Source organism: Thamnophis elegans, chromosome 2 (genome assembly GCF_009769535.1).
Source record: "Thamnophis elegans isolate rThaEle1 chromosome 2, rThaEle1.pri, whole genome shotgun sequence".
Classification (NCBI taxonomy): Eukaryota; Metazoa; Chordata; class Lepidosauria; order Squamata; family Colubridae; genus Thamnophis; species Thamnophis elegans.
In genome coordinates, this window is record NC_045542.1 from 120,622,594 (window position 1) to 120,648,644 (window position 26,051).

At 41.6% G+C, this 26,051-nt stretch overlaps 1 protein-coding gene across 1 annotated transcript in view; it reads right to left on the reverse strand.

Annotated features, from left to right (window-relative positions):
- GRIP2 (glutamate receptor interacting protein 2) overlaps positions 1-26,051 on the reverse strand; it is a 118,608-nt gene that overhangs the window by 18,428 nt on the left and 74,129 nt on the right. The window contains 7 exon segments of the mRNA XM_032239103.1: positions 4,317-4,437; positions 9,233-9,389; positions 14,082-14,258; positions 18,831-18,970; positions 23,247-23,391; positions 23,679-23,824; positions 25,209-25,272. Coding sequence (XP_032094994.1) covers positions 4,317-4,437; positions 9,233-9,389; positions 14,082-14,258; positions 18,831-18,970; positions 23,247-23,391; positions 23,679-23,824; positions 25,209-25,272 — 950 coding nt within the window.

Consider the following 26,051-nt stretch of genomic DNA (forward strand, 5'->3'; position numbering starts at 1 on the left):
AAACCCAGGGGTGTTACTTGTGGACTTCAACTCCCAGAATTGGACTTCAACTCCCAGAATTCCTCCTCCAGTCATGTTGGCTCAGAAACTCTGGCATTTGAAGCATGCAAGTCTTAAAGCTGTCAAGTTACAAGACCCTTGCACCCTTAACCCTTTAGAAAAAAACCCCAGGGGTGTTCAAACTTGACAGTTTTAAGACTTGTGGACTTCAACTCCCAGAATTCCTCCTTTTGCTCTTCATCTTGATGATGTGCAGACGGGTGGGAGGAGGGAGCTGGAACCGGTTATAAATGGCACTGTAGATTTGTGAAACCTCTTCTATAGAAGAGGTTAGAATTGGCAGGAACCACCCCTGATTGTGAGGACTAAAACTCAGGAACCTGGCAATACGAGTAAATCCTCAGAGCTGTTACAAGTGTTAAGTCCACCTTGAGTTAAATGTAACTGTGATCTCACACAAGCAACACAAAACCAAATGTACAAATAGGAAATGCCATGATGAAGATCCTAAACTGCAGTTTCATTGGGCTGGAGGGCATTTGCCCCCAATCTTTTGGGTTCTCTTATTATATGGCAAGTGGTGCATAAAGTAAATCAATGAGCAAATCAATGCTTGGAAGGAGGGTTGGGTTTCTGTTTTTGTTTTTTAGTTTTTACAAAATTTAGTTTTAAGAAAACCCTTAAAAATAGAGGGGAATGTAGCAGCCCACCTCTGCTTGTGACTGTCTTTGGTTACAGGTTTGCCTGGGTTCGGGAGAACCCGTAGCTAACATTATGGGCAGTTCGGACAACCTCCAAATCCCACCCCTGGCTGGCCCCACCCACCTCACCCCTCTCACCCTGCCCCTCCCAGGAGTCTCAACGTGGCCCATTTTGGATGCAACGTAAGTGCAGGGCCTGTGTGGAAGCTCGGGGAGGGGAAAAACGGGCCTCCTGGAAGTTCCAGAAGGCTGGAAACGGGCTCGTTTCTGGCCTCCGGAGCCTGGGGGAGGCAGTTTTCACCCTCCTAGAGTGTCGAGGAAAGCCTCTGGAGCCTGGGGAAGGCAAAAATGGCTCCCTTGCCATGGTGCAAGAGGCTGACTAGGCCATGCCCATCCTGTCCACGGCCACCCAGCAACAGGGCAGATAAATTTTTGAAGCCCACCCCTGGCCACAAGGCACTAATAATCATTATTTCATTTACTTAAAAAGGCGTCATGTTCCAAACAAATCCCATGTTCTTCAAGCCAAAAAACATTGGGAAGGAATATTGGTTTAATTGGCTGGTTCCTGCATTTTCTGAACATCCATTTAGTGGTCCACTTTAGCAGAAAGCGTGAGAAGGACTATTTTACTCCCAGAAACCAAGTGTACCCTGTAAGTTGCTTGAGACCTTACTTTGAATGGAAACACAAAACTGTTTGGGCCACTACACAGACTAGAGGGCGGGGCATAACCTTTTCCTAGGGGGTCACAGCAAGATCGACAGCAGTTTACAACTTCCGCGACACCTCATTTTAAAGCCCATAAAAAACTGAATTGAATGAGCTATTAAATGTTAAATTTGCTTTAAGAATGGCTGGAAAATTCGATTCGGAAGAACAAAGGATCATTGACAGAATAAAATGCATTGCCTTTCGAGAGGCTCGCGATGCTGGAGCGACGTTTATCAATCGAAAATGGATTGCAAACAAATTGAAACGTCATCCGGATTGGGTTACTGATAATTGGAACAAAACAGCCCAAGAATGTTTCACAAAATTTGGAGAAGGGCGTCCTCTGCAACTGTCCCAAGAAAGCAAAGCCATCATTGCAACTGGCAGTCGCAAACAACGAAAAGGAACCGAAAAGTGGCCCAAGAAATCCTTCAAATTCGTGGAGAACGAGTTGATCAAAGGACAATCGGCCGATATCGAGAACGAGAAGGTTTGAAGCCATTCCACGTCATTTGCAAACCATTGAAAACTCAAACACACGTTCAAGATCGGCTTTGGTTGTGCGATTGGTTGTCTGAATGGACCGAGGAAGATTTTCTTCATTTGGCGCCATCTGACGAATCTTCGTTTATGCCATTCGAAAACCGAATTTCCAGAACGATCGAATTTGGGCTAAAGACGTCGACGACATCGCCAAACATGAACGATATCGACAAATCGTTCGCAATCCGACTTGCATCGGGATTTTCGTCATTTTCACAGCCAAGAAACTGCATTGGGTTTTGAAGGATAAAGGGGAATCCTGGGATGGCAGTTATTTCCGTTAGAAAATTTTATTGGAGAATGTCATTCCATTTCTCAGTGATCCAGACAATGTCTTGGTGGTTGGTGAGGCTGTCTTTCTTCATGACAAAGCTCCTTGCATGCGTGCAAATGCGACTCAGCAATTGTTAAAGGAAAACAATGTCGAATTTTGGGGCAATGACGTCTGGCCGGGAAATTCGCCAGATCTCAATCCGGCAGAGAACATTGGGGCCATAATTAAGGATGAAGTGGAAGCTCTGATGATTCAGGAGCAAGGTCAAAATCGATATTCGGTTGAAACTTTGAGAATGAATTTGGAAACTGTGTTGAAAAATCTGGAAAATCGAACGGAACTGTTTGAAGATTTGTTGTGTTCTTATCCACTTCGTTTGAATGCTGTTCGAAGGGCTAATGGTGGTCATACTGACTATTAAATCGTGTCAATAAACTCAGTTTTTGATGGGCTTTCGAATGGTGTATGAATTATTTGTGTTGTTATTACAAGTGTTGCTGTGACCCCCTAGGAAAAGGTTATGCCCTGCCCTGTACAGGTAATCCTCGACATACGACCAGAATTGAGCCCAAATTTTCTGTTGCTAAGTGAGAGATAGTTGTTAAGTGAATTTAGCCCCATTTGTCAACCTTGTTTGCCATAGTTGTCAAGTGAATCACTGCAATTGTTAAGTCAGTAACATGGTTGTTAAGTGAATTGGGCTTCCCCACTGAGCTTGCTTATCAGAAGGTCACAGAAGGTGATCACACGACCCCAGGATACTGCAACCATCATAAATCTGAATCAATTGCCAAGTGTCTAAATTTTGATCACGTGACCATGGGGATGCGTCAATGGCCATAAATGGGGGGAATGGTCATAAGTCATTTTTTTTCAGTGCCGTTGTAATTTTGAATGGTCCTTAAATGAACTGTTGTAAATTGAGAACTACTGTACCTGTAAAGGTAATACAAGTTGTTGGCCCTACCTTTGCTCTCTGCTCTCTACACCAGGGGTCACCAACTTTTTGGACCTCAGGGACCACTAAATTCATAGTTTTAAATCCCGCAGACCACTAATATGATCTGCCTAATGACTGGCTAGGTGGTCATGTGACTGGGTGGGCGTGGCCAACTTGATGTCACTCACATTGAGGGATGCCTCACCAGCCTCTACTTGCTCCTCTCCTTCCAGCCACTCCTTGCCTACCCGCCTGGGCTCCTTAGGGCCCCAACAGGAAGCAGTTGCTGGAGCTAAGCAGCCACCATGAGAAAGAGTTGGCAAAACAGCTGGCTCAGTTCAAATTGGATAGCAATAGCAATATAGCAATAGCAATAGCAGTAGACTTATATACCGCTTCATAGGCCTTTCAGGCCTCTCTAAGCGGTTTACAGAGAGTCAGCATATTGCCCCCAACAATCTGGGTCCTCATTTTACCCACCTCGGAAGGATGGAAGGCTGAGTCAACCCTGAGCCGGTGAGATTTGAACCGCTGACCTGCTGATCTAGCAGTAGCCTGCAGTGCTGCATTTAACCACTGCGCCACCTTGGCTCTGACTGAGAAGAAGGCTCAGCAGAAGCACTTCACTGAGGATTATGAACAGAGGCTTTCCAAGCAGAGGGAAGTCCTGTGGGTGTGCAAGGCCAGGTACCGGCGCCTGGAGGCTTAGCGGGCTGAGATGGTCAGCCAGTTCCAGGCCATGATGCAGTCCCACTAGAACAAGGCCCTCGGGCCGCCACCAGTGGCACTACCCTCCAGCCTTCGCTCAAAGCCCCACACCAGGAGGCTGAAGCAAACCCCAAGTTGGAATTTCTCCCCCTCCTATGACCCACACAAAAAGACCCCAAAGGAGGAGACTCTCTACAGCAACACATGCATTCATTACACGTATCCGGCCCAGGTGCTATAGTTTGAGGACCCCTGATTTAGTGCAATATTAAAAAATGCAAATAATTTTTTCTGCAGACCACCCAAAAATTTTTGTGGACCACCAGTGGTCCACGGACCACCAGTTGGTGACACGCTCACAAGCCCAAAGAGGAAAACATGGTAGGCACAGCAAGGATAGCAATGTTAGGCACGACCGCTTTTGAAGATTCATTACCTCAATCTCCCTCAAAAGTTCCGACTGGCCGCACGTTTCCAAGTCCTCCAAAGCTTCTCCAAAAACGCGCCAAAAATTATCCTCATGTGGCATCTCAAGGCCATTTTGGCGGGTGGGATATCTGTTGTAACGTAGGAACCAAAGATTGTCAGCACTCTTCTGGAGCAGGGTGGAAGCTTCAAGGCTACAGCAAGTGGCTCGCCAGTAAAAGCAGAGACTTGGCAGAGTCTTCATATACAAAAGCAAACAACATGAATTTTTCAGGCAAGAAAGAGTCCAAATACAGAACCTCCATGCACTTTCACTAACAGGGCAAAAGTCCTTCAAAAGGAAGAATTAAACTGGAGTAGCAATGTCAAGTTCAAGAGGGTAAATTAAGAAGTGCCTGTAGGAAGATTGTAGGTTTAGGAAGACGTGTGGATTTTTTTTTTTTTGGTGAAATAGAGAAGTAAAAGAAAAAAAAAAGATGCATGATGGATAAACCAGGAGCCTCAGAGACTGTTAGTACAAAGGCGGATGGGACAGAATTCAGATCTGAGACACAGAACACCTGAGAAGAGAGAGAAAAACACAGAGGGTAACGGACATGGTGAGAAAATGGTAAATACATCAGGTCTCTAGGGGAGCATATCATGTAAAAAAGATGTATATAAAAATGATTTTCTCTAGATTAGGCAAGCAATTAAATACAGGTAGCCCTTGATTATGTCCACAGTTTTAAGCCCAAACTTTTTGTTGCTAAGCGAAACAGCTGCCCCATTTTTCTTGCCACAGTGAATCACTGAAGTTATTTAGGTAGTAGCAATAGCAATAGCAGTTAGACTTGTATACCGCTTCATAGGGCTTTCAGCCCTCTCTAAGCGGTTTACAGAGTCAGCATATTTGCCCCCAACAATCCGGGTCCTCATTTTACCCACCTTGGAAGGATGGTAAGGCTGAGGTCAACCCTGAGCCGGTGAGATTTGAACCGCCGAACTGCAAATAACAGTCAGCTGAAGTGGCTGCAGTACAGCACTCTAACCACTGCGCCACCTTGGCTCTTAACAGGGTTGTGTTGCATTTACAATTGTTGTTAAGTGAATCTGGTTTTCCCATTGACTTTGCTTTTCAGAAGATCGCCGAAAGGGCTCCCATGACCCCAGGACACTGCAACTGTCACAAACAGGTTGCAAAGTGCTTGCATTTTGATCACATGACCATGGGGGATGTTGCAATGGTCATAAATGTGAAAAGCTTTTTCCAGTGCCATTGTAACTTCAAACGTCACTAAATGAACTGTTGTAAGTCGAGGACTACCTGTAATTAGCATGACTTCATACAGAAGGCTGAGCAGGGCTTGTATGTAAAAAACACATAGGCTTCATTCTGCATTGCTCAATATTTTTATTTCCAACAGTTTACAACTCAAAACTATGGTAAGAACATAGTATATTCTGGTAGAGCAGAAAGAGTTGTGCTTATTGTTATATCCATCCCTCTTTTTTAAAAAAAGATGGCTAAATCAGCAACCCTCAGTCCAATCATCTGATGTAACTTTCCCTGTGGATTCTCACAGGCTGTTTGGGCTGCAGCTCCCAGAATTCTTGCCATCATGCTAGGCTGGTTGGGGGGGTTCTGGGAGTTGTAGTTAACAGTCATCACCAGATTGGAGGAAATAAATAAATAAATAAGAAAGACCCAACTAGGATATTAGAATATAGAATAACCAAGTAGGGCTAAGAATTACCAAGGGCAAACAGCCCCATGGTTAGGCTAAGAGCTGTCTTAAGATACTCTGTTCTGCTGGGGACAAAGCTACTCCCATTATGTAAAAAAAGCTATAGTGATCCCCGCAGATTCAGTTACACTGTAATATACCAAAACATACAGCTGGAATAGGGCAAACAAACAGGATCAGATTTAATTCTTGAGGGCTTGAAAATTAAGGTAAGTGGCAGAGTTCCTTCTTTGGGGAAAAAAAGATATTCTAGCCATCCCCAAATTGTATTGTACATTTTACTTTTACTCTCTTCTTTCTCAGAGATAAGAGGCCGCCATTTTCTCTCAAGTAGAGAAAAAGAAAAGAAGGAAAGAAAGGGAAAGAAAAAGGAAAAGAAGAAAGAAAGGAAGGATGAAAAGAAGGAAAGAGAAAGGGGAAGAAAGAAACGAAGAAGGAAAAAAAGAAGAAAGAGAAAAGGAAAAAGGAAAAAAAAAGGAAGAAAGAAGAAAGAAAGAGAACGGGAAGAAGAAGGAGGAAGGAAGGAAAGGAAGGAAGGAAAGAAAAGAAAGAAAGAAAGAAAAGAAGAAAGAAACAACAAAAAGAAAGAAAGAAAAAAAGAAAAGAAAGAAGAAGGAAGAAGAAAGAAAAGAAAGGAAAAGAAAGAAAAGAAAGAAAGAAAGAAGAAAGAAAGAAAGAAGGCCTTACATTAGGAGGAATTGTGCCAAAGAAAGCAGAATGTTTTCTGCAACCCTAACATTAGATGAACTGGTGCCAGGAAAAGCAAAGAGCTTTGATTCACCCGGGTAAACAAACAATCTTTGCTTTAGTCAGTTTTCTAAGTCAGAACCAGACAACAAGCCCTGGCATTCTTCCTCCAAGAAGCCCCAAACCAGATTTAGTGTCATTTCTTAGTTTTGAAAAGGAAAACAGGAATTACAAATGAACCAAAGTCATGAAATGGTTTTGGAAATCCATGCCAAGGGAATGATTATTGTTTTAATGGTTTCACACTACAAAAAACTGTGAACAAATAGACAGAATGTTGAACTGAGACTTTTTTAAAATAATAATAATAATATGCCACTGCCTTTTGTTGTTCTCTAACAGCCTTGTCTCAATCTCTTTCTCCCACCAACATCCCAATCTTTAGTTATGGAATTCTTTTGTCTCAGACTGCCTTTGTTTTCATGTCCATCCACCATGTTGGCATTCAGGATTCCACCTCAAAGATTTAGGATCCAAACCAATTTGAGGCCCTTTGGCTGAAGACCATTTTCTAAGGAGATATCAAACAAAACCAATTCTGTCTCCTTGGCAGCTTAGCAATAGCAATTAGACTTATCTACGCTTCATAGGGCTTTCAGCCCTCTCTAAGCGGTTTACAGAAGTCAGCATATCGCCCCCACAGTCTGGGTCCTCATTTTACCCCACCTCGGAAGGATGGAAGGCTGAGTCAACCCTGAGCCGGTGAGATTTGAACAGCCGAACTGCAGAACTGCAGTCAGCTGAAGTAGCCTGCAGTGCTGCATTTAACCACTGTGCCACTTCGGCTCTATCAAGCAATTGAACCAAGGAAACTTGAAAACTGGACAAAAATAAAACTGGGTAAAATAGTTTAAATTTGATTCTAGAAGTCTCTGTGCTTGTAAATAGGGAGCACTGCAGTTGACAAGGATGACCAGAAGTTAGCTTTCAGTAAGGGGACATTGCTTTGCATGTGTGGCTCTAAGTGTAATTACACAAAGAACAAGCAGAAAATAAATAGATAATTTTAGACACATAACCACATGCAATCTGAATAATTTTCACATTGGGCCAAGGACGTCACAAGATGTGGCCAGAAAAGCTAAGATGGAGGCCATGATAATATGAGCAATGCTCCACCCATTTTTTTCAGTGTGGACACATACAAAAAAAAAACAAAAACAAAAAAAACAGGTGGAGCTTTATCCCATTGTTGTGGCTGCCATCTTGACTTTTTCAACCATACCTGGCAGACACCCTTGAAGTGGCCATTAAAATCTTGATGCTCCAAGATCAGATGTATAACGCTGAATAACAAGGGTATATTATCCAAGCAATATGCCAGAATGAAAACTGGAACATTGAAAGGCGGCCAAATGTTTACTTCAGAACATCAAGTGCATTTTATTCCACACAAACTGGAGTGAAGACAAGAGGAGGTAAATGGACAAAAGCAGCATTTCTGTCTTTTGGACATGCATTATTACAGTGCATACACATATGGAAAAAAAGAAGAAGCTTGCATTGTCATGATAAGATGCCGCTTTCATCATTTTGCCGAAACCAATGGACTCTGAGGATGCTTCTACCTGCTGTTCCAGTTGAAATCTCCATTGTGTTTACAAAACACAAACACAAGCTTAGTTCTGTACAATGTATTCCATTTTCAGAGAACTAGAACTAGATCCAAACACTTTAAAGATAAATTCACTCTACTGCTGATTATCATCTGGTGGAGGTAGAAACATTCATATTGATAGAAATCCATGAATGTGATGAAATTCTGATCGGCATGAACAATAGTAGCCCTTTTGGGAGACATTATTCAGCTTCTTATAGTAATCATTGACCTTTTTCACCCATAGGGATCATTAGACATCACCTTTGGGAGAAAAATGTCTTTGCGCAGCATTGTGCATTTGAAAAAAGTCAATCCAGTTGATGTGCAACTGTATTAATGAAAATCTGTCAGTGCCCCTAACAGCATATGTCTTCAAGGGCATATAGTATATGGAGGTTCTTGAAAGTAGAGTGCAGTCATTCCCTTGGAATCAAATTTCCATCATTTCATGAGAACTACTGGATTCTGAATTGTTAATTCCTTCTCACTTAATTCATGCATTTCTGAAAACTCTGCAGCCTGAAATGCATGGGCATTGCAAAGCACAAATATGAATGTTTGATTAAGACCGGGAGGTTTCATCCTCCTGCACAATTGCCATGTACACATCACAACTTTTCATTGAGATTTTCTAACAACTTTTAACTCAGCAAAACCGCTACCTTTAAATGCTTTAATAATCATTTGTGCTGACAGTGAGAATTAGAGTTTGGAGTAGGCTAATTGAAAGCCTATTCCATTGCAATGAATCATTTCGATTACACTTAAAGGAAGCATGCCTGAATGTTTGATTCTTGCAATAGATAACAATATGCATTCATTTCTCCCCTGTCTTTCCCCAAAAGGACATACCTGCTCGGCTTCTCCCAGTCTTCCTCATTGAAACCACCATGTGCAAAAGGGTAACTCTTCCTGGCATCTCCAGGAGGGGTGCTGCTTTTCTGCCTGCTGGATCTCCATTCATGGGGATGAAGTGCAATGCTGACAGCCTGAGGCAAGTAGGTACCTACTGGAATTGGGGAGGCAGGAAAAAATGACAAGAAGAGAAAGGAGATTATTTGATTGCTATTGCTGAGAAAATTACACTGGATGAGAAGTCCATTGGTATGTTTTCATTTGTCGAACTGCTTCTTGTCAACAAAACTGGGAATGAAGTGTGGGATTGACCTGAACACTAGAAAAAGCTCCTCTTGTCTATTAAAGAAATGTTAAATATGCTGGACAGCTGTGAAAGTGAAGAAATGTTCCAGCCAAGTCACACAGGACTTTCTCCAGCAAAGCATCTAGAGGAGGAGGAGGAGGAGGAGGAGGAGGAGGAGGGAGGAGGAGGAGGAGGGAGGAGGAGGAGGAAGAAGATGATGATGATATGATGATGACTTTTATTCATTAAACATGAAACTCAGTCAACTGAACATTTAAAACTTGTCGCAAATATCATTGACTGGTGCTGAAAGTTGACATAGGTTGCTGCCAGCATCCTAATAATCGACCAAGTATCTTCTTAAAATGTACAATATGATGATGATTAACTTGTTATTCATTAAACATGAAACTCAATCAACTGAACATTTAAAAATGTGTCAGAAATATTATTATTATTGTTATTATGTGGTTATTCTTTGGTGAGATTCACAGCCTTTGGGGCTGGTTGGTAGCTCAACAGCTCGAGTCCTAACCAAAGACCTAGGGACTGTTAAGGTAACATCGGAGGATATAAGCTGTTCCAAGTAGGGTGGTTTTTTGGTACAATCAGAATGTTCAAGTCTCCTTGAAGAGCACCCAGAGGCTTCAGCTGGTCCAGAATGTGGCTGCCGCGGGTTATCATGGGGCACCTAGGTGCTCCCATGTTTACAACCCCTTTTAGGCGGTCTGCACTGGTTGCCAGTTGTCTTCCAGGTGCGATTCAAGGTACTAATTATGACCTTTAAAAGCGTTCCATGCTTAGTCCCAGGGTACCTGTGAGACCACCTACTGCCACGGTAGCCTCCCACTGTCCAGTGTGATCCCACAGTGTTGGCCTCCTAACGGTGCTGTGGGCCAGACAGTGTCGGCTAGCGACCCCCAGGGGGGAGAGCCTTCTCTGTGGGAGTGCCTTCCCTCTGGAATGAGCTGCCCCCGGAGCTTCGTATAATCCCCGACCTCCGGTCCTTCCGACGCACCCTAAAAAGTTGGCTTTTCCAGCAAGCCAGCCTGGCCTGAACAAAACAAAATAAAGTATTGATCATTGTTAATTTTATTTGAATTTTTAAAAAAAATGTTATTGTCAATTCTAATTGGGTTAGTTTGGGACATTCTATTTAATTTTTTTAACTTTTGTATTATGTGTTTCTTTTAATGTTGTACGCCACCCTGAGTTCTTGGGAGAAGGGGAGGCATATAAATCTAATAACCAAACCAAACCAAGTCTGATAAATTTAATTTTCCAAATAGCGAGGTAGACCCTTAGATATTTCTCCAAGGGCTCCTATGATGATGATGATGATGATAATGAGGAGGAGGAGGAGGAGGAGGAGGAGGAGGAGGCAGTGCCTGGAGACAGTGGAATAGAAGAGAAAGAACTGGAGAAAATAACAAAATACAAAGACCTACAAATAGAAATAGAATGACTATGGTAAAGGCAAGCAAGGATAGTACCAATAGTAATAGGCGGCCTGGTGCAATCCCAAAACACTGGAGCATCACTTGAACACCATAGGCATTTCAAATTTGTCATCACTGCTTTCATCCTATGTACACCATCTGTAACACCATCAAACATCAAACATCCAGATTTTCCTATCCCAGCTCCTTGGTAAGGACTCGATAGCTAGACAAAAATGCCAAACCCAGTCTGAGCATCTGGCTGACTGTGCAATGATTGATGATGATGATGATGATGATGATGATAATAATAATAATAAAATAATAATAATAATAATAATAAATAGTTTGGTTCAGTGGCATTGCAATACGTGGTGATGCGTGCATTGAAGATAAGCAGCAAGAAAAATCACAAAGTACCGAGACTTGCAAATTGAAGTTGAGGCGACTGTGGGAAAGAAATCATGTGTTGTCCTAATTGTAATTGGAGCCCTTGGAGCGATACCTAAAGGGCTACCTCGCTATTTGGAAATTCTAAATTTATTGGATTTGAACATTCTGATTCTACAAAAAACCCACCCTACGTGGAACAGCTTATATCCTCCAACATTATCTTACCAGTTCCTAGGTCCTTGGTTAGGACTTGAGCTTTGAGCTACCAACCAGCCTCAAAGTCTGTGAAAAGATTAACCAATAATAATCAAAAAGTGATATGAGTTGACTTTAAAATCCTGTTCTGCTAGTCAATAGATTTCCTGTATCAACTACTATTATTGACTTGTGGTAATCTCATATTACCGTAAAACTGTTTAATAATAGGATGGGAGTCTGACCACTAGACATACTGGTTGGGACAGAAGTGGGGGTCTACATCATGCTTACTTTAAAGGAGATTTGTATTTTCTGAGTTCATATGAATAATCACCATGGTCAAGAAAATAAGTGAAGGAAGGAAGCATTAATGCTCATTTAAAATACTATCCATCCCTCAGTTCGATAACAATCCAGGATTATTCTAAGGATCAGAAAGTGGTGGGAGAGGATGAAATAACTAGCTAGCCAACCAGACAATTCCTATTCATTCAAAACTTAAGTTAATTGGTTTATTTAAGTATTTATCATTGTTAAAGAATGGATTATTACTACTAGAAAGATTTCAAGGAAATTTCTCAGAATCAGAATGCAAAACTGGGGGGAAATGCCTGGATTTGGATGAATGAGAGACCAGAGACTCAAGATGATAATGAAAAGCAGGGAAGGAAAGTAGAGAAACGCACACAAAAAAGCCATGCAAAATGATGATGATGAGCAGAAAATGGCATGTTTAAGACTGTTAGTTAATATTAGAAAGTGTTGACAGAGGGGTTTATGGAAATGAGATTTTTAAAAAGTCAAGATGGTCACTATAATTATGCAATCAAAGCTCTGCTCCTCTTTTATGCAATTACTCCAGCCACTCCTTTGCTCATTTCCACCAGGATTTCAAGGCAATATGGTTCATTTTCCCCCCCAAGAGTATTTCCAGAAAAATAATTCTGTGAAGTAGGATAGCAAAATGCCTAATGGGTTTCTATGGTTTGGAATGAACTTCTAACCTTCAGTTTTGGATCATTATATCCCGCGTCCTAACCACATCACCCTGATCAGTTTTCTTTGGCAACTGGCTTGAAATGAGGGGAGGAATGCCATTCAGAGCATTCCCAATGCTTAGGATAGGGAGACTGCCAAAACAATTTGTTCATTCCATATGCAAACATCCGTAAACAAGTGTCTTTGTGGAATGAATCATAGCATCCATGAAAACAAGAGAAATTTATAGAATGGAATAATAAAATGGTCCAGATTGAATTTAATATTGTGACTTGCATGCCTCACCACTACATCCCCAACTGCAATAGTCAACAAAGAATTGTACATCCTAAGATTATTCTGACCTGGTGAAATAGGAAAAAAAAAAGAAAGAGAACATTTCTTACCTTCTTGTCAAAACAAAAAGAGAGAAAAAAGAACAGGCCAGTTGCCTGTTGTGTTGTGTATTCATCATGCCTAGTATTAATATATATTTAGGTATGTATAACACACATCTCTCATTTTCATCAGTCCCCCATCCTCTATCATTCCCATCTACCATGATCTGGCTAGTTGGAAACTATGAGAATTGTAGCGGCAATGAATTGGAGAGGGCCAGGTACAGAAGACTAACCATTGAAGGCATTCTAGTGAATGTATTACTTGTACATTTGTAAAGTAAATATTATCCTTTGTTGAGCAACTTATTGAAATACATCGCATTGGCCAAGGCCATAGAAGGGAGTGTACACTGCTGCACGTGCATTTTGTGTGAAACCAGCACAAGTTGTATAAGCCCTATAAACATAATATACTTCTTTCCAACATTACTGGGGCAAATGGTCATCATCAGTTGGAAATACAGGGAACCGATGTTTGCTTGGTATGTTGATGAACTTTCTTTTAAGGTTTCGCGAGACCTGACTTCATAATAATTGTCAATGGTTAAGTACAGCAGGGATATAGTCAATCTAGTTGAACAGACACATTGTTTTTTGAAAGACCCTCAAAAATCCATAACATAGTTGTAGGAGACAAATATCAGAAATGAATTACAATAAAGGCAGAAGTGGGCTGTGCTGGTTCAGACTGGTTTGGGTGAACCGGTAGTTCTGACCAGTGGCTGGGCCCGCCCACCTGCCCCGACCACTATCCCATCCTATATAATCACCATTTTTTTGATGCCATGTACTAACATTTTTGGTTCTGGGCGAAATGGTTGTTACAGTATGTGATGCCCACCTTTGAATAAAGGGTATGTATCAGTAGTGAAATTCAAATTGTTTTACTATCCGTTCTGTGGGCGTGGCTTGGTGGGTGTGGCAGGGGAAGAATACTGCAAAATCTCCATTCCCACCCCACTCCAGGGGAAGGATACTGCAAAATCTCCACTCCCACCACACTCTGAGGCCAGCCAGAGGTGGTATTTGCAGGTTCTCGAACTACTCAAAATTTCCACTACTGGTTCTCCAGAAACTGTTAGAACCTGCTGAATTTCACCCCTGGTGTGTTTTGACACACATACTATAAAGGAACAGGAAATTCAACTTACCTTGGCTTCCATAGCCTGTGTCAATACCCGAACCATCCCAGGATTCCATAGCACTATCCACACTAGGGATCGTGGTGGAATACACCTCGGAGAGCTTGCTAGTTTTCTGAGAATCAGTCAAATCATCCTCTAGGTCACTAACTTCTGTCATACTCCCAGATTTTTGAGGAAAAGTTCCTGGAATCCAAAGAAAGATGGAGGCACAAATGTTAATGATAATCCACAATTTGTTTGGTGTCTTTTATACTGTATGCTATTATGACAACAAACTAATATGCATAGGTTTCACAGGATGTGGGCCAGAGGTGGGTTCCTACCAGTTCGCACCTATTCGGTAAAACCAGTTCGTCAATCTACCAAACTGGTTAGAAGAGGTTCCAGTGAACCCGGAAGCAGGCCACACCTACAGAAGAGGTTTCAAAAATTTTTGAAACCCACCACTGGTCCTTGGATATGATTATTGTACACTATCATGCTCATATTTATAAAACTCAGTGCCTCTGTGAAAGGTAAGGATGACTACTGCGTTTGTGGTGCAATCGGAACATTGCGTGTGTTGAAAATTGTTTTAATGCAAACCAAAGATGCCTTTTAAAAAACAAGTTTACATCATATTCTTATGCATGCCAGTGCTGTGTGTGAGGTAATTTAAGGTGGTTCTGACAAGTGTCATCGGCATCTTCATATCTGGTCACATGGGCGGCAAGCCACTCCCATCCGGTCATATGGGCAGCAAGCCACTCCCACAAAGGAGGCCACACCCACAGAGTAGGTTCGAACAATTTTTGAAACCCACCACTGATGTGGGCCTACACTACATCTCACAAGATGACAGAGGATGTTTCAGTATTGCAGTAAGATTAAGGAGCTTTTCCTTTTTTAAAAACTTTTTTGGCATCAACCTGTGTGCCATAATTGTTAAGAAATGTACAAGCAGCACTTGAAGTGAAGTGTTAATACCACTTTATAATGCTTGGAATATTGCATCCAGTTTTGGTCACCATGATGTAGAAAAGATGTGGAAATTCTGGAAAGAGTACAGAGAAGAGCAACAAAGATGATTAGGGCATTGGAGGCTAAAACATATGAGGAACGGTTGCAGAAACTGGGTATGTCTAGTTTGATGAAAAGAAGGACTAGGGGTGGCATGATAGCAGTGTTTCAATATCTCAGGGGCTGCCACAAAGAAGAGGGAGTCAAACTATTCTCCAAGGCACCTGAGGGAAGGACAAGAAGCAATGGGTGGAAACTAATCAAGGAGAGAAGCAACTTAGAACTGAGAAGAAATTTCCCGACAGTTAGAACAATTAATCAGTGGAACAACTTGCATCCAGAAGTTGTAAAAACTCCAATACTGGAAGTTTTTAAGAAGAGATTGGGTAACAATTTGTCTGAAGTGGTGTAAAGTTTCATGCCTAAGCAGGGAGCTGGACTAGAAGACCTCTAAGGTCCCTTCCAACACTGTTATTCTAAATTCACTTTTCTAGAGTTAAAAAATTGCAGATGTCTGCTGCCAATATGACTATAAGAACATTTACTTACAATTGAGTGAAATCAACTAGAAACTTATTTCTAAGTAAATGATTTTTGCATTTGATGATGGCATTTCTGGGCATTTAAGCTAACATCATCTGGACAATTTGTTTTTAACCTTAGAATTTTTTCTAGGCAAAAAGACAAATATAAATTTGTTATGGGGATGGATGAAGTTGCTTATGGTAACTCTACTGTAATGGCACTGAAAATTCCAATTCGGGATACTTCTGTAGTTGCACGAGAACACCTGACTATGTGCTATCTGAGAGTTTTTAAACGGTGAAATGGAATTCAATAACTTCAGCAAGACTTTGTGTTGTCCACTTAAAGGCTTCAAATGGAGTTCTGGAGAGCTGTCCACCAATGCTCTAGAGCAGTGGTTCCCAAACTTTTTCAGTTCACCCCCCGCTTGGTGCTACAAACTGATCCTCAGTGCCCCCACCCAGTGGTGAAATTCAAATATTTTTACTACTGGTTCTGTGGGTGTGGCTTTGTGGACATGGTTGGGGGGGGGTCATGTGACTGGGCGGTTTGCATGACGGAAGGAAGATAGGAACAGTAAAATTCAAATCTGTAACAATTAATTGCACATTTATTCAAAATCCAATTTAAAAACCTTTGTAGTTAATGTTAATTCAACAAAATTGTTGAACATGATCCAGTGATACTAGGTTTTCAAAGTCTGATAGTCATTTATCAAGAACCTTAGTAACTAGTAACTTAGTAAACTCAGTAAAATTTAGTAACTACTTCACTGTTCAGTAAATTCTTAATGTGATGGATGGGCTTGATGAAGTGATACCAGAAAAAAATATTTTCAAAGGAAGTGGCAATCAGCTATTTCCCAAACTTAGGCAGAACCAAAGCAGCTGGGGGGGGGTGCTGCAGGCTTGACATGCGGTGGGACGAGGTGGGTGGGGTGGGTGGGAGAGAAACAGAGGCTCTAACGGCGGGATGGGCGGCGCTGGCAAGGACTGCTGCTCCAGCGCAGACCGGTAAAGAAAGAGAGGCAGCCCGTCCTCTGCCTCCTCTTCCAAAGAGACTCAGCAGCCCTCCAGGACCCTCCTCTCTCTCTTTCTCTCTCTCTCCCTCTCTCCTGGGCTTAGGAACCCACCTCTCCGCTCTCCCACTTCCGGGCTGCAAAGCAGACGGGAAGCTAATACGCTCGGGCTTTGGTGCCTCAACTCGCCGAAGGAAGCTCGGCTCCTACGGTGACCCTGGATCACTTTTTCAATCCAGGTTTTTAAAAATAAATAAATCAGGGAGGAGGGGCACAAAACGGAATAGCCAGGCAAAGCCCTTCCTTTGTGGTTAAGGATTTCAAGAGGAGCTCCCAAGCGGGGAAAAAGAGCCTTGGGAAAGAAACCAGTTGGCTTCTCTGCTTTGCTTTTAAATGCACCCATAGGTTTGTGTTTCTCTGTTTTCTTCCCTATCGCTGGTATGAGGCTCTCGCTGGAGGCTGGATGGCCTTTCTGGGGCTTGTTATTTACACACAACACACTATATCTCCTTCTATGGCCCTATCATTCCAAGTAGAGTCTTGCACCCTGCGAGGGGGCTACCTCCAGCACTCCTCTGCCACCTTCCTTGCCTCTTAGCGCCCCCTGCTACCCCCTTGCCTCTTAGCACCCCCCTATGTCATCCCACTGCCCCCAGGGGGCAGTACCGCTCACTTTGGGAACCACTGCTCTAGAGATACAGTGTTTTAGATCTGCTGCCTATTAAGAGCTGATACAAAGAACAGAAACACATGCTTAATAAATATTTCTTTCTTTTCTCATTTTTTCTATTCCTTCCTTATCTATTCACTATTTTACTTTCTTGATTTCTTTTGGGAAATTTGTATTGTTGCCTTAAAAAAATCTCATTTATAAAAACTATAAGGAGGGAGGGAGGGAGGAAGAACACGTGCATGTCCCAGTTTGGTGTAGTTGTTAAGGGAGATTGTGAGTTCTAGTCATGTCTTAGGCACAAAAATAGCTGGGTGACCTTGGGCCAGTCAGTTTCTCTCAGCACTAGAAAGAATGCAATGGTGAACCCCTTGCCAACTACCACAGCATTATGAATTCAGAAGAAAGAAACTCTCTATAGAGCTGACATGCGATATTTGAGCATCAGATTTGACAGGGAAGGAAGCCTATGTCAACTTGTGAAGCATTCCTGACCTGCTGTCAAGTTGTCATAGACAAGGTGATGGAGAACTGAGCCTTGCAGCTGCAGCCAGGGGAAGCACATTTCAGTCAAAACAAAAGCATATTCCAGCCATCTCTATTTCAAGGCCATCTCCATGGATACTCGGAGTGGCCAGAGGGAGGGACTCTAGAAATTGCTTCATTGGGGAATGTGACTGATGACACATCTTGGCAGGAGGGGGAAACAGGGTCAGAGCTGGGGCATGAATCAAGTGAGGTCAGAGTTGGCTGAAGCTCCTAATAAATAACTGGATTTCTTTTGAAGCTTGGCTCGAGGCTCATGATTTAATTGGGGCATTGGTCGGAACCCTGACAACCTAATCCTGCCTTTTCCACAACTCAGTTCTCAGCAAATTTTATAATGCTGGATCAAAGTTAGAGTAACTTGGCTGAGATGGGCGGCTATAGAAATGGAATAAATAAATAAATTAAAGACAAGAAAACTTGTGTGAGAGGAAAATATTGAATTAAACTTTCTTTTAAAGGAAGCGTAAAGTTCATAGAAAGTGTAAAGTGTGAAATTCAGAGAAAAAAAATACTTTTCTCTGCATCCTTAAGAGACAGGCTTACAGGTAATCCTCAATGTATGACCACAGTTGAGCCCACAATTTTTGTGGCTAAGTGAGACATTGGTTAAATGAATTTCTCCCCATTTTACGACCTCTCTTGCCACAATTGTTAAGTGAATCACTGCACTTCTTAAATTAGCAACCTGGTTGATAAATGAATCTGAATTCCCCATTCACTTTTTCTATCCAAAGGTCACAAAAGGTGATCACATGACCCTGGGAGACTGCAAGCATCATAAATATGAGCCAGTTGCCAAGCATCTGAATCCTGATTACATGCCCATGGGGATGGTTTAATGGTTTTCAGTGTGAAAAACGGCCATGAGTTACTTTTTTTCAGTGATGTTGTAACTTTGAATGGTCACTAAACAAACTGTTATAAGTCAAGGACTACCTGTAATTCAGAGTAATATGGATTTAAATTAATTAATTTAAAAAAATTACAGACTTACTTTCGGTTTGCTTTTTGATCTTTAGCGTCACTGTCTCTCCAGCCATTTGGAGTAGATGAATGGCTTCGCTTAGAGGCTTCCCTTTAAGGCTGACATTATTAATAGCTAATATCCGGTCTCCTACGTGGATAGCTCCAGTTCTAAGGAAAAAGTAAAGGAAACTTCAGCTGTGATGCATGGCAGCAATTTCATTTAAAAATCCATCCCTCTACCGTGAATTATGAGACAGAAAATACTATGGAGATCCGAAGGAAAATATGAAAATAAAATCCATAATGATGTATAGATTTCCAGCCATTCATCATTCATTGTTCCTGTGCTTTATACTGGGAAGAGAAATTCTACTGTGTACGTATTCTTACAATTCACATTAATAAAATAATAACCAGGGAATAATCCAGCAATTTCATATCAGAAATGAAATTGGTCACAATCTTAACCTGGAAATTATAATTTTGCCATATTTTAAGAAAGAGCCTAGAATTGGATGAAATGTCAAGATCTTGTAATAGTTTGGCCATTTTTTTATTTTTAAAATGACTTCAAACTTAGTTTTAGGGTGCTTGGGATGGGGCTAAAGGCTACTGCAACTGTAGAAGGTAAATAGGATTGCCTTGATGGAGATAAGCAAGATCCATTCTCTAGGCCAGTGATGGTGAGCCTTTTCAATACCGAATGCCAAAAAGGGAGTGTGCATGCTTGTCTGGGATGTGACCTGGAAGAGGAGTTGCCCAGGGGGCATGTGTGTGCTGTAAAATGCACTTCCGGTTTCCAGAGGGCGCATGCGTGCCAAATAGCTAGATTTCTGGTTACTGGCACATGGCACGTCAGGTGGCCTGCACACATGCTCATGCTGGAAAATGGAAGACCAGCTCTTTCACTTTCCGGCACTGCCGCATGCACGAAGGCCAGTTGATCATTGCGCACACATGCGCGCCAGAGACATGACATGGCTCGTGTGCCACTTCTGGCATGCATGCCATAGGTTCGACATCACGGGTCTAGACAATTGAAGACAGGGACCTATCTGAAGTTTGCAACATTCAGATCATATTCAGAAACGACTCAGGAAATCACCACCCTATTTCACAGGAGTATAAGGGGAGGAGGTCCACTACAATCAGACTTGCAGGATTCTGTTATTATAGCTAAAATCAATGACATACAATTATGATTGTATGTGGATTTCATATTCTACTGGGGCTGACCATGACCTTGGAGAAGCCAGCCAGAAACCATTAAGACAACAACAAGTGCAGAAGTACTGTAGGTGTAGAGCCCAGAGAGGCAAAACAATACTTTAAAGGACTCTGACCGGTTCCCTCTGATTCCTGTGAAATTAAAGGAAGGGAAAACACAAGTAGGCTTGTAAACAACTGATATGATAGACCTTTATCAATAGAGTGTTCTAGTTTTCCTCTGGAGTCAGTTTTTTTGATTTGGCCATGTTTCTCAACCTGAAAGGTGGGAGTTGAAGACCACTCCTCTTAAAGTAGAGCCGAGGTGGTGCAGTGGTTAGGGTGCAGTACTGCAGGTCACTTCAGCTGACTGTTATCTTCAGTTCAGCGGTTCTAATCTCACGAGCTCAAGGTTGACTCAGCGTTCCATCCTTCCGAGGTGGGTGAAATGAGGACCCAGACTGTGGGGGCAATAGGCTGACTCTGTAAACGGCTTAGAGAGGGCTGAAAGCCCTATGAAGTGGTATATAAGTCTAACTGCTATTGCTATTGCTAAAGTTGCTCTCTTAAAGTTGCTCAGATTGAGAAACACTTGTCTATAGAATAGGGTGGACAATGACTAACTCTTACAATATAGATTCCACTCTTCAGTGGTGGGATTCAAACAATTTAGCAACTTGTTCTCTGCCCTAATGACCAGGTGGGTAGGCGTGGCTCGGAGGTCATGTGACTGTGCAGACGTGGCCACCTCAATGTCACTTAAATCGATGGGCACTTCGCTTTAACTGTTACAATATAATGGAGGTTAACCAGAGAGGCAGCTTCTGTAAGGACGGCAATAGAAATTAGGCTAGAAACAACACCAGAATGTTTCCTTCCTGCCTTCCTTACAGGATTAGCCCTGTAAAGTGGAAAAAAACAAAACAAAATGAGATTTCTTCCAACAACCAATTCTCTGAGCTGCTTAGAAAGTTAACAACCGGTTCTCCCGATAGGTGCGAACTGGCTGAATCCCGCCATTGTACTCACTTCTGGACAGCTTCTACTGGATAGCAGCAAGCGGGGGAAAATATTCCCTTCCACTTGCCTTTAGATGTACTTTCAGGCAGAAATGGAAAAAGAATAGTAAAATAATAATGGTTTTTAGGTATATTGCATCAATTCCCCACCCCAATTATTTTTCCTCCTATATTTATGAAACAGACAGGACTTTATGCTGGCCTAAGACTGTAATAAAATTGCTTTATTGGCTGAAGTCTTTCCTCCTGCATTGTCTTTTATGGCTAATGATTTTTACTGAAACCATGTACAAACAAAAGAACCCCATTTGGTTTTCTGCTACAGAAAACAAAAGCTTTGTACCCTGACATGCAATTAATATTCCAAATCCTGTCTGTGGACAGATCCGTATTATATTCCAGCAGTTAAAAGGTTTGGAATGGATTTTTGAGAGAGGAGAGTTAGTACAATATGGTACTGTATATTAATTTCATAACTAACCAATAGAGGTCACTGTGGCTCAATCAAATAGCAAAAAAGAGATATTCAATAGAGCAGTGTGAATTCAAAAAGCTTTTATTTTACTCTTGCTTGGTGGTGGACTTGAAGTGAAAAGCTCAAGTAGTCACAAGACTTTGAAGGGAAATTAAAATTTGGATGACTTTTATACTACTTTCTTGGCTCCAATGCCAAAGAAATCCAGGCTATAGAATGACGTAAGCAGGGGGCGTGGGGCCCGTGGGAATATTGCAACAACTGCATTGTTAATGGGCCACCATAAGATGGCACTGTTGGCTCAGAAAGATAACAGAAGCAACTGAAGAATCATCAGGTCCTTAAAAGTCAAAAAGGCAAGGTAGAGATTCAGCCTTTATAAACCATGAACAATGATCAGCCTTTATTAGCATGGTAGCATCCTAGGGATTCTGGCTAAGTCCCTTGACTGAATTTCAGGACTAAAAAAGTGCCTCAGAATAAGTCACCCTTATCCCTACATGAGAATACAAGTCATGGGCAGGTGTGCAAGTGCATGAAGTACACATTTGTATAAGTGGCGGGTACACATATGAAACTATCCCCCCCCCCCCCGGCACCGCTGCTGGTCCATAGAGCTGGAAAGGTTGGGGACTGCTGCTCTAGTGTATCTTGTTTGTCTGTCTGTCTGTCTGTCTGTCTGTCTGTCTGTCTGTCTGTCTGTCTGTCTGTCTGTCTGTCTGTCTGTCTGTCTATCTATCTATCTATCTATCTATCTATCTACTACCTCTCTCTCTCTGTTTTTCTGTCTCTCTATATCAAGGGTGTCAAACTCAAGGCCTGTGGGCTGGATCTGGCCTACAGGGTGCTTAGATCTGGTGTGCAGGGCTGCGCTGGAAACAGTGAAAGGCTGGCCTGCGATGCCTCTGCTATGAAAAACTGAGCTCAAGAGCCCCCCCCCCAGCTCCATTTTCGCTGTCACGAGGGTTGCAGGAGAAGGTAACAACAGGTAATCCAAGCCAATTTAGGAACAATATATTTGAATGTTTAAAAAAACAGCAGCAGCAGTATTTTCTTCTTTGGTAAAATATCTCATGTGGGTTTGAATCTTAATCTGATTTTTAATCATTGTTATGGTATGTTTAGGATTACAAAGTATATGTTAAATTAATCTTTGGACACTGTGGTTATTTTTCATCTCCTTTGTCTCTTTTTCCAGCCTTTCAATCTGTCAGGATACAAAGGATTTTTTTTTTTTTTTAGGGAAAAGCAGCAAACAAGAAAGGTAAACCAATGGAACTTTTCATATAGGGTGTCTTAAATTGACTTCCCTGGTGCACATATCTTCATAAAACTAGCAGATGTCCATAACATTATCAACACAGTATGGACGCCTGTGCTATCGAGGAGGCTGAAGGGTCAGAAAAACCTATCAAATGGTCTTGTTTTGCAGATCATTCAATGGAAGGTGAGCAGGAGAGAACCAACCTAAAAATAAGAAATTTCCTGACAGTTAGGAACAATGAACGGCTTGTCTTTAGAAGTTGTTGGTGCTCCATCACTGCAGGCTTTTAAGAAGAGATTGGACAACCATTTGTCTGGAATTGTATAGGGTCTCCTACTACAGCAGGGAGGGAGAGTTAGACTAGAAAGACCTCCAAGGTCCCTTCCAACTCTGTTATTCTGTTAAGATTCCTTCTTTGGAAGCTGATGCCTGCAGTGACACTCCAGGCCTCTGACTCTAAGGTTGCCAATTGCAACTCACCTTTCTGCCAGCCCTCGTTTTGTCAAGCCTGAAATGACAATGGGATCAAAAGGTTCTTCGGTGCCTGAAATAGTGATTCCCAGGGGCCCACCATATCTCTTCAATTCCACTGTGTAGATGATAGCCCCGGTGGTTTCTTGCTCATCTGTTAAAAGGAACAAAGAAGCGGGATAATCACCTATGAAGGCAAATAAAGGCTGAATAATGATGACAGAAGTCATAGAAAGGCCAAGCTCTGAAGAAGTTCCAGTCAATCACAAAGAAAAACTTGCAGCCCTCTGAATCTTTTTGAAAGGGCCTGTTTGTATATAGGAAGGGTGTGAATATGCAAGCGTATTAATTAACAATATTGATTCACAATCTGTCAACCTCATTAGTCTTCGAAAGGATTTTTTCCCCCCCGTCAACAGACTAAATTCAGAGTTTTTGTACCAGAGTTATCCTCATCCTTCCTGATCTTCAATTTGACAAGTTCTTCACACTGTTTTAAAATCTGCACTGCGTCTTCCATTGAGCAATTGTCAAGTCGGATATTATCAATAGCTAACAGCTTGTCTCCGGGCTCCAAGGTGCCAGTCCTGCATACAAAGAGAAAACAAATCTTTTAGAAAACATTCTAAATAGTGTTAACATTTGTTCCTCTCAAGTGCTAACAGTGTTGATGATATGATGAAATAAGTGTTGGGCAAACAAAATCGTCCATTTTTTTTTTAGTAACTGTCTTTCAATATTGGGGGGGGGGGGAAATTGCTTTAGAAAATTTTTTTTTTTTTAAAGAGAATCTCAGAAGAATTATCCTAGTCTCCTTGCACTAAATTTAACTACAGAGAGGCCAACAGGTATATATATAATTATATTGTCTTCCATATGAAGACGAATATACATGTCCGAGGAGAATGTTGTAGGATCCGATCCGGGTTGTTTACTGCGATCAGAGGTTTTGTCTTCTGAGCTTTAGGACTTGTGCTGGAGCCCATCTTCAGGGAACTTCTCTCTAGCTCAGGGATCTCCAACCTTGGCAAATTTAAGACTTGTGGACTTCAATTCCCAGAGTTCTGGGAGTTTAAGTCCACAGGTCTCAGAGTTGACAAGGTTGGAGACCCCGCTCTAGCTAGTCCGAAAGTTTGGAAGACAAAACCTGTAGTCCTGGTGACCGACCCAGATTGAATCCTGCTATATTGTCTTCTATTGCACAAACATTTTTTCCGGATTTAACAGATTAACAGAATTGGAAGGGACCTTGTAGGTCATCTAGTTCAAACAGGAGACCCTACACCATTTCTGACAAACGGCAATCCAATCTCTTCCTTGAAAGCCTCCAGTGATGAAGCTCCCACAATTTCTGAATGCAAAGTTGTTCCATTGGTTGACTGTTCTCAATTCTCTTGAGAATTCTCATTTCTCTTGCCTATTCATGCTTCAGATGAGATTCCAAAACAAGACATTAATGCATGTCTCTTTCTTTTAGGGTTATTCGGATTGGGAAGGGCAGGCAACCAAAAGGCTTTAGACCCAGTCTTTCTCAATCCCAGCAACTTTCAGATGGCTGGACTTCAACTCCCACAATTCCTCATCCAGCAATACTGAAACACTGCTTTAGAATGAGGCAAAGTGAAAGTGAAACACCAACCCCATCACTTTGGAGCATCTTCAACAAGAAAGGAAACTCAAACATTATGAAGAGCAATTTAAAAGAAATTCCCAGACACCTTGAGATAGAAAAAGAGATGCTTCTTTCTAAAGGGAAGAACATTTCAAAGGTAGATTTTGGTATAGTATTAGTCTGAACAAGTACTGTATGTGCCAGCTTCATATGTATTAATTGGGTTCAATCGCATATTAGAATCCAGAATACCTATGAAAGATGGTTGAGGTCACAGAGAGGTATTACAGATATTATGAACAAATTCATTACTATTGTCTATTAAGATTCAGAAATAAAAAAGCAGGTAATTCACTCACCTATGTGCTACACTCCCCTTCTTGATATCAGAGATAATTAAAGGCTCACCAGACTTTCTGCTTGCTGTTTAGGAAGAGATACATGCAGACACTCAATCCAGGCATTTAGAGTCCATGATAATCTTCAGAATTATCTATTACCAGCCTTCCACAACCAGGCATTCCTGCAGAATTCCCAGTCGTTATGGCCATTAGAGCACACCAGGTTGCAGAAGACTATATAATCCAAGCAGTATATAAAGTAGGAAGCAACACAATAAATTTCCCTTTTTCAATTTCCCTTTAATAAAAACATCTAAGCCCAAGCTACTAATGTTTAATAAAATTCACAAAGCAATTTGTTTTGCTTTCGAGAACTGCTATCAAGGATATATTTTAGCATCTTTTCTTCCCATGAAAGAGAGAGTAAACTTTGGTTGCAGCATATTAGTGTGGCAAATTATGGTTGAAGAAATGGATCTGAATGATAACCAAAAAAAAATATGACAAAGGTCTTTAAAAAAAAAAAAGCCAAATATTCAGCCCTCTATATAGAGCATGCCTATGTAGAATTCACTTATGTTGTGACTGATGGATAAAATGAGGCAATAAATATTTTGAAGGAGGCACATCATATCCATCAGAAGTTTATGAGTGAGGTTGGCACAATGCTTTGCTTTGTGGAAGCATCACAAAAGTTGAAAGAGGAAACATGTTAGGGCTAAAAAAGAAAGAAAGATCGGAATAACAGAACAACAGAGTTGGAAGGGACCTTGGAGTCCAAGCCACTGCTCAAGCAAGAAACTCTATACCATTTCAGGCAAATGATTGACCAATCTCTTCTTAAAAATGTCCAGTGTTGGT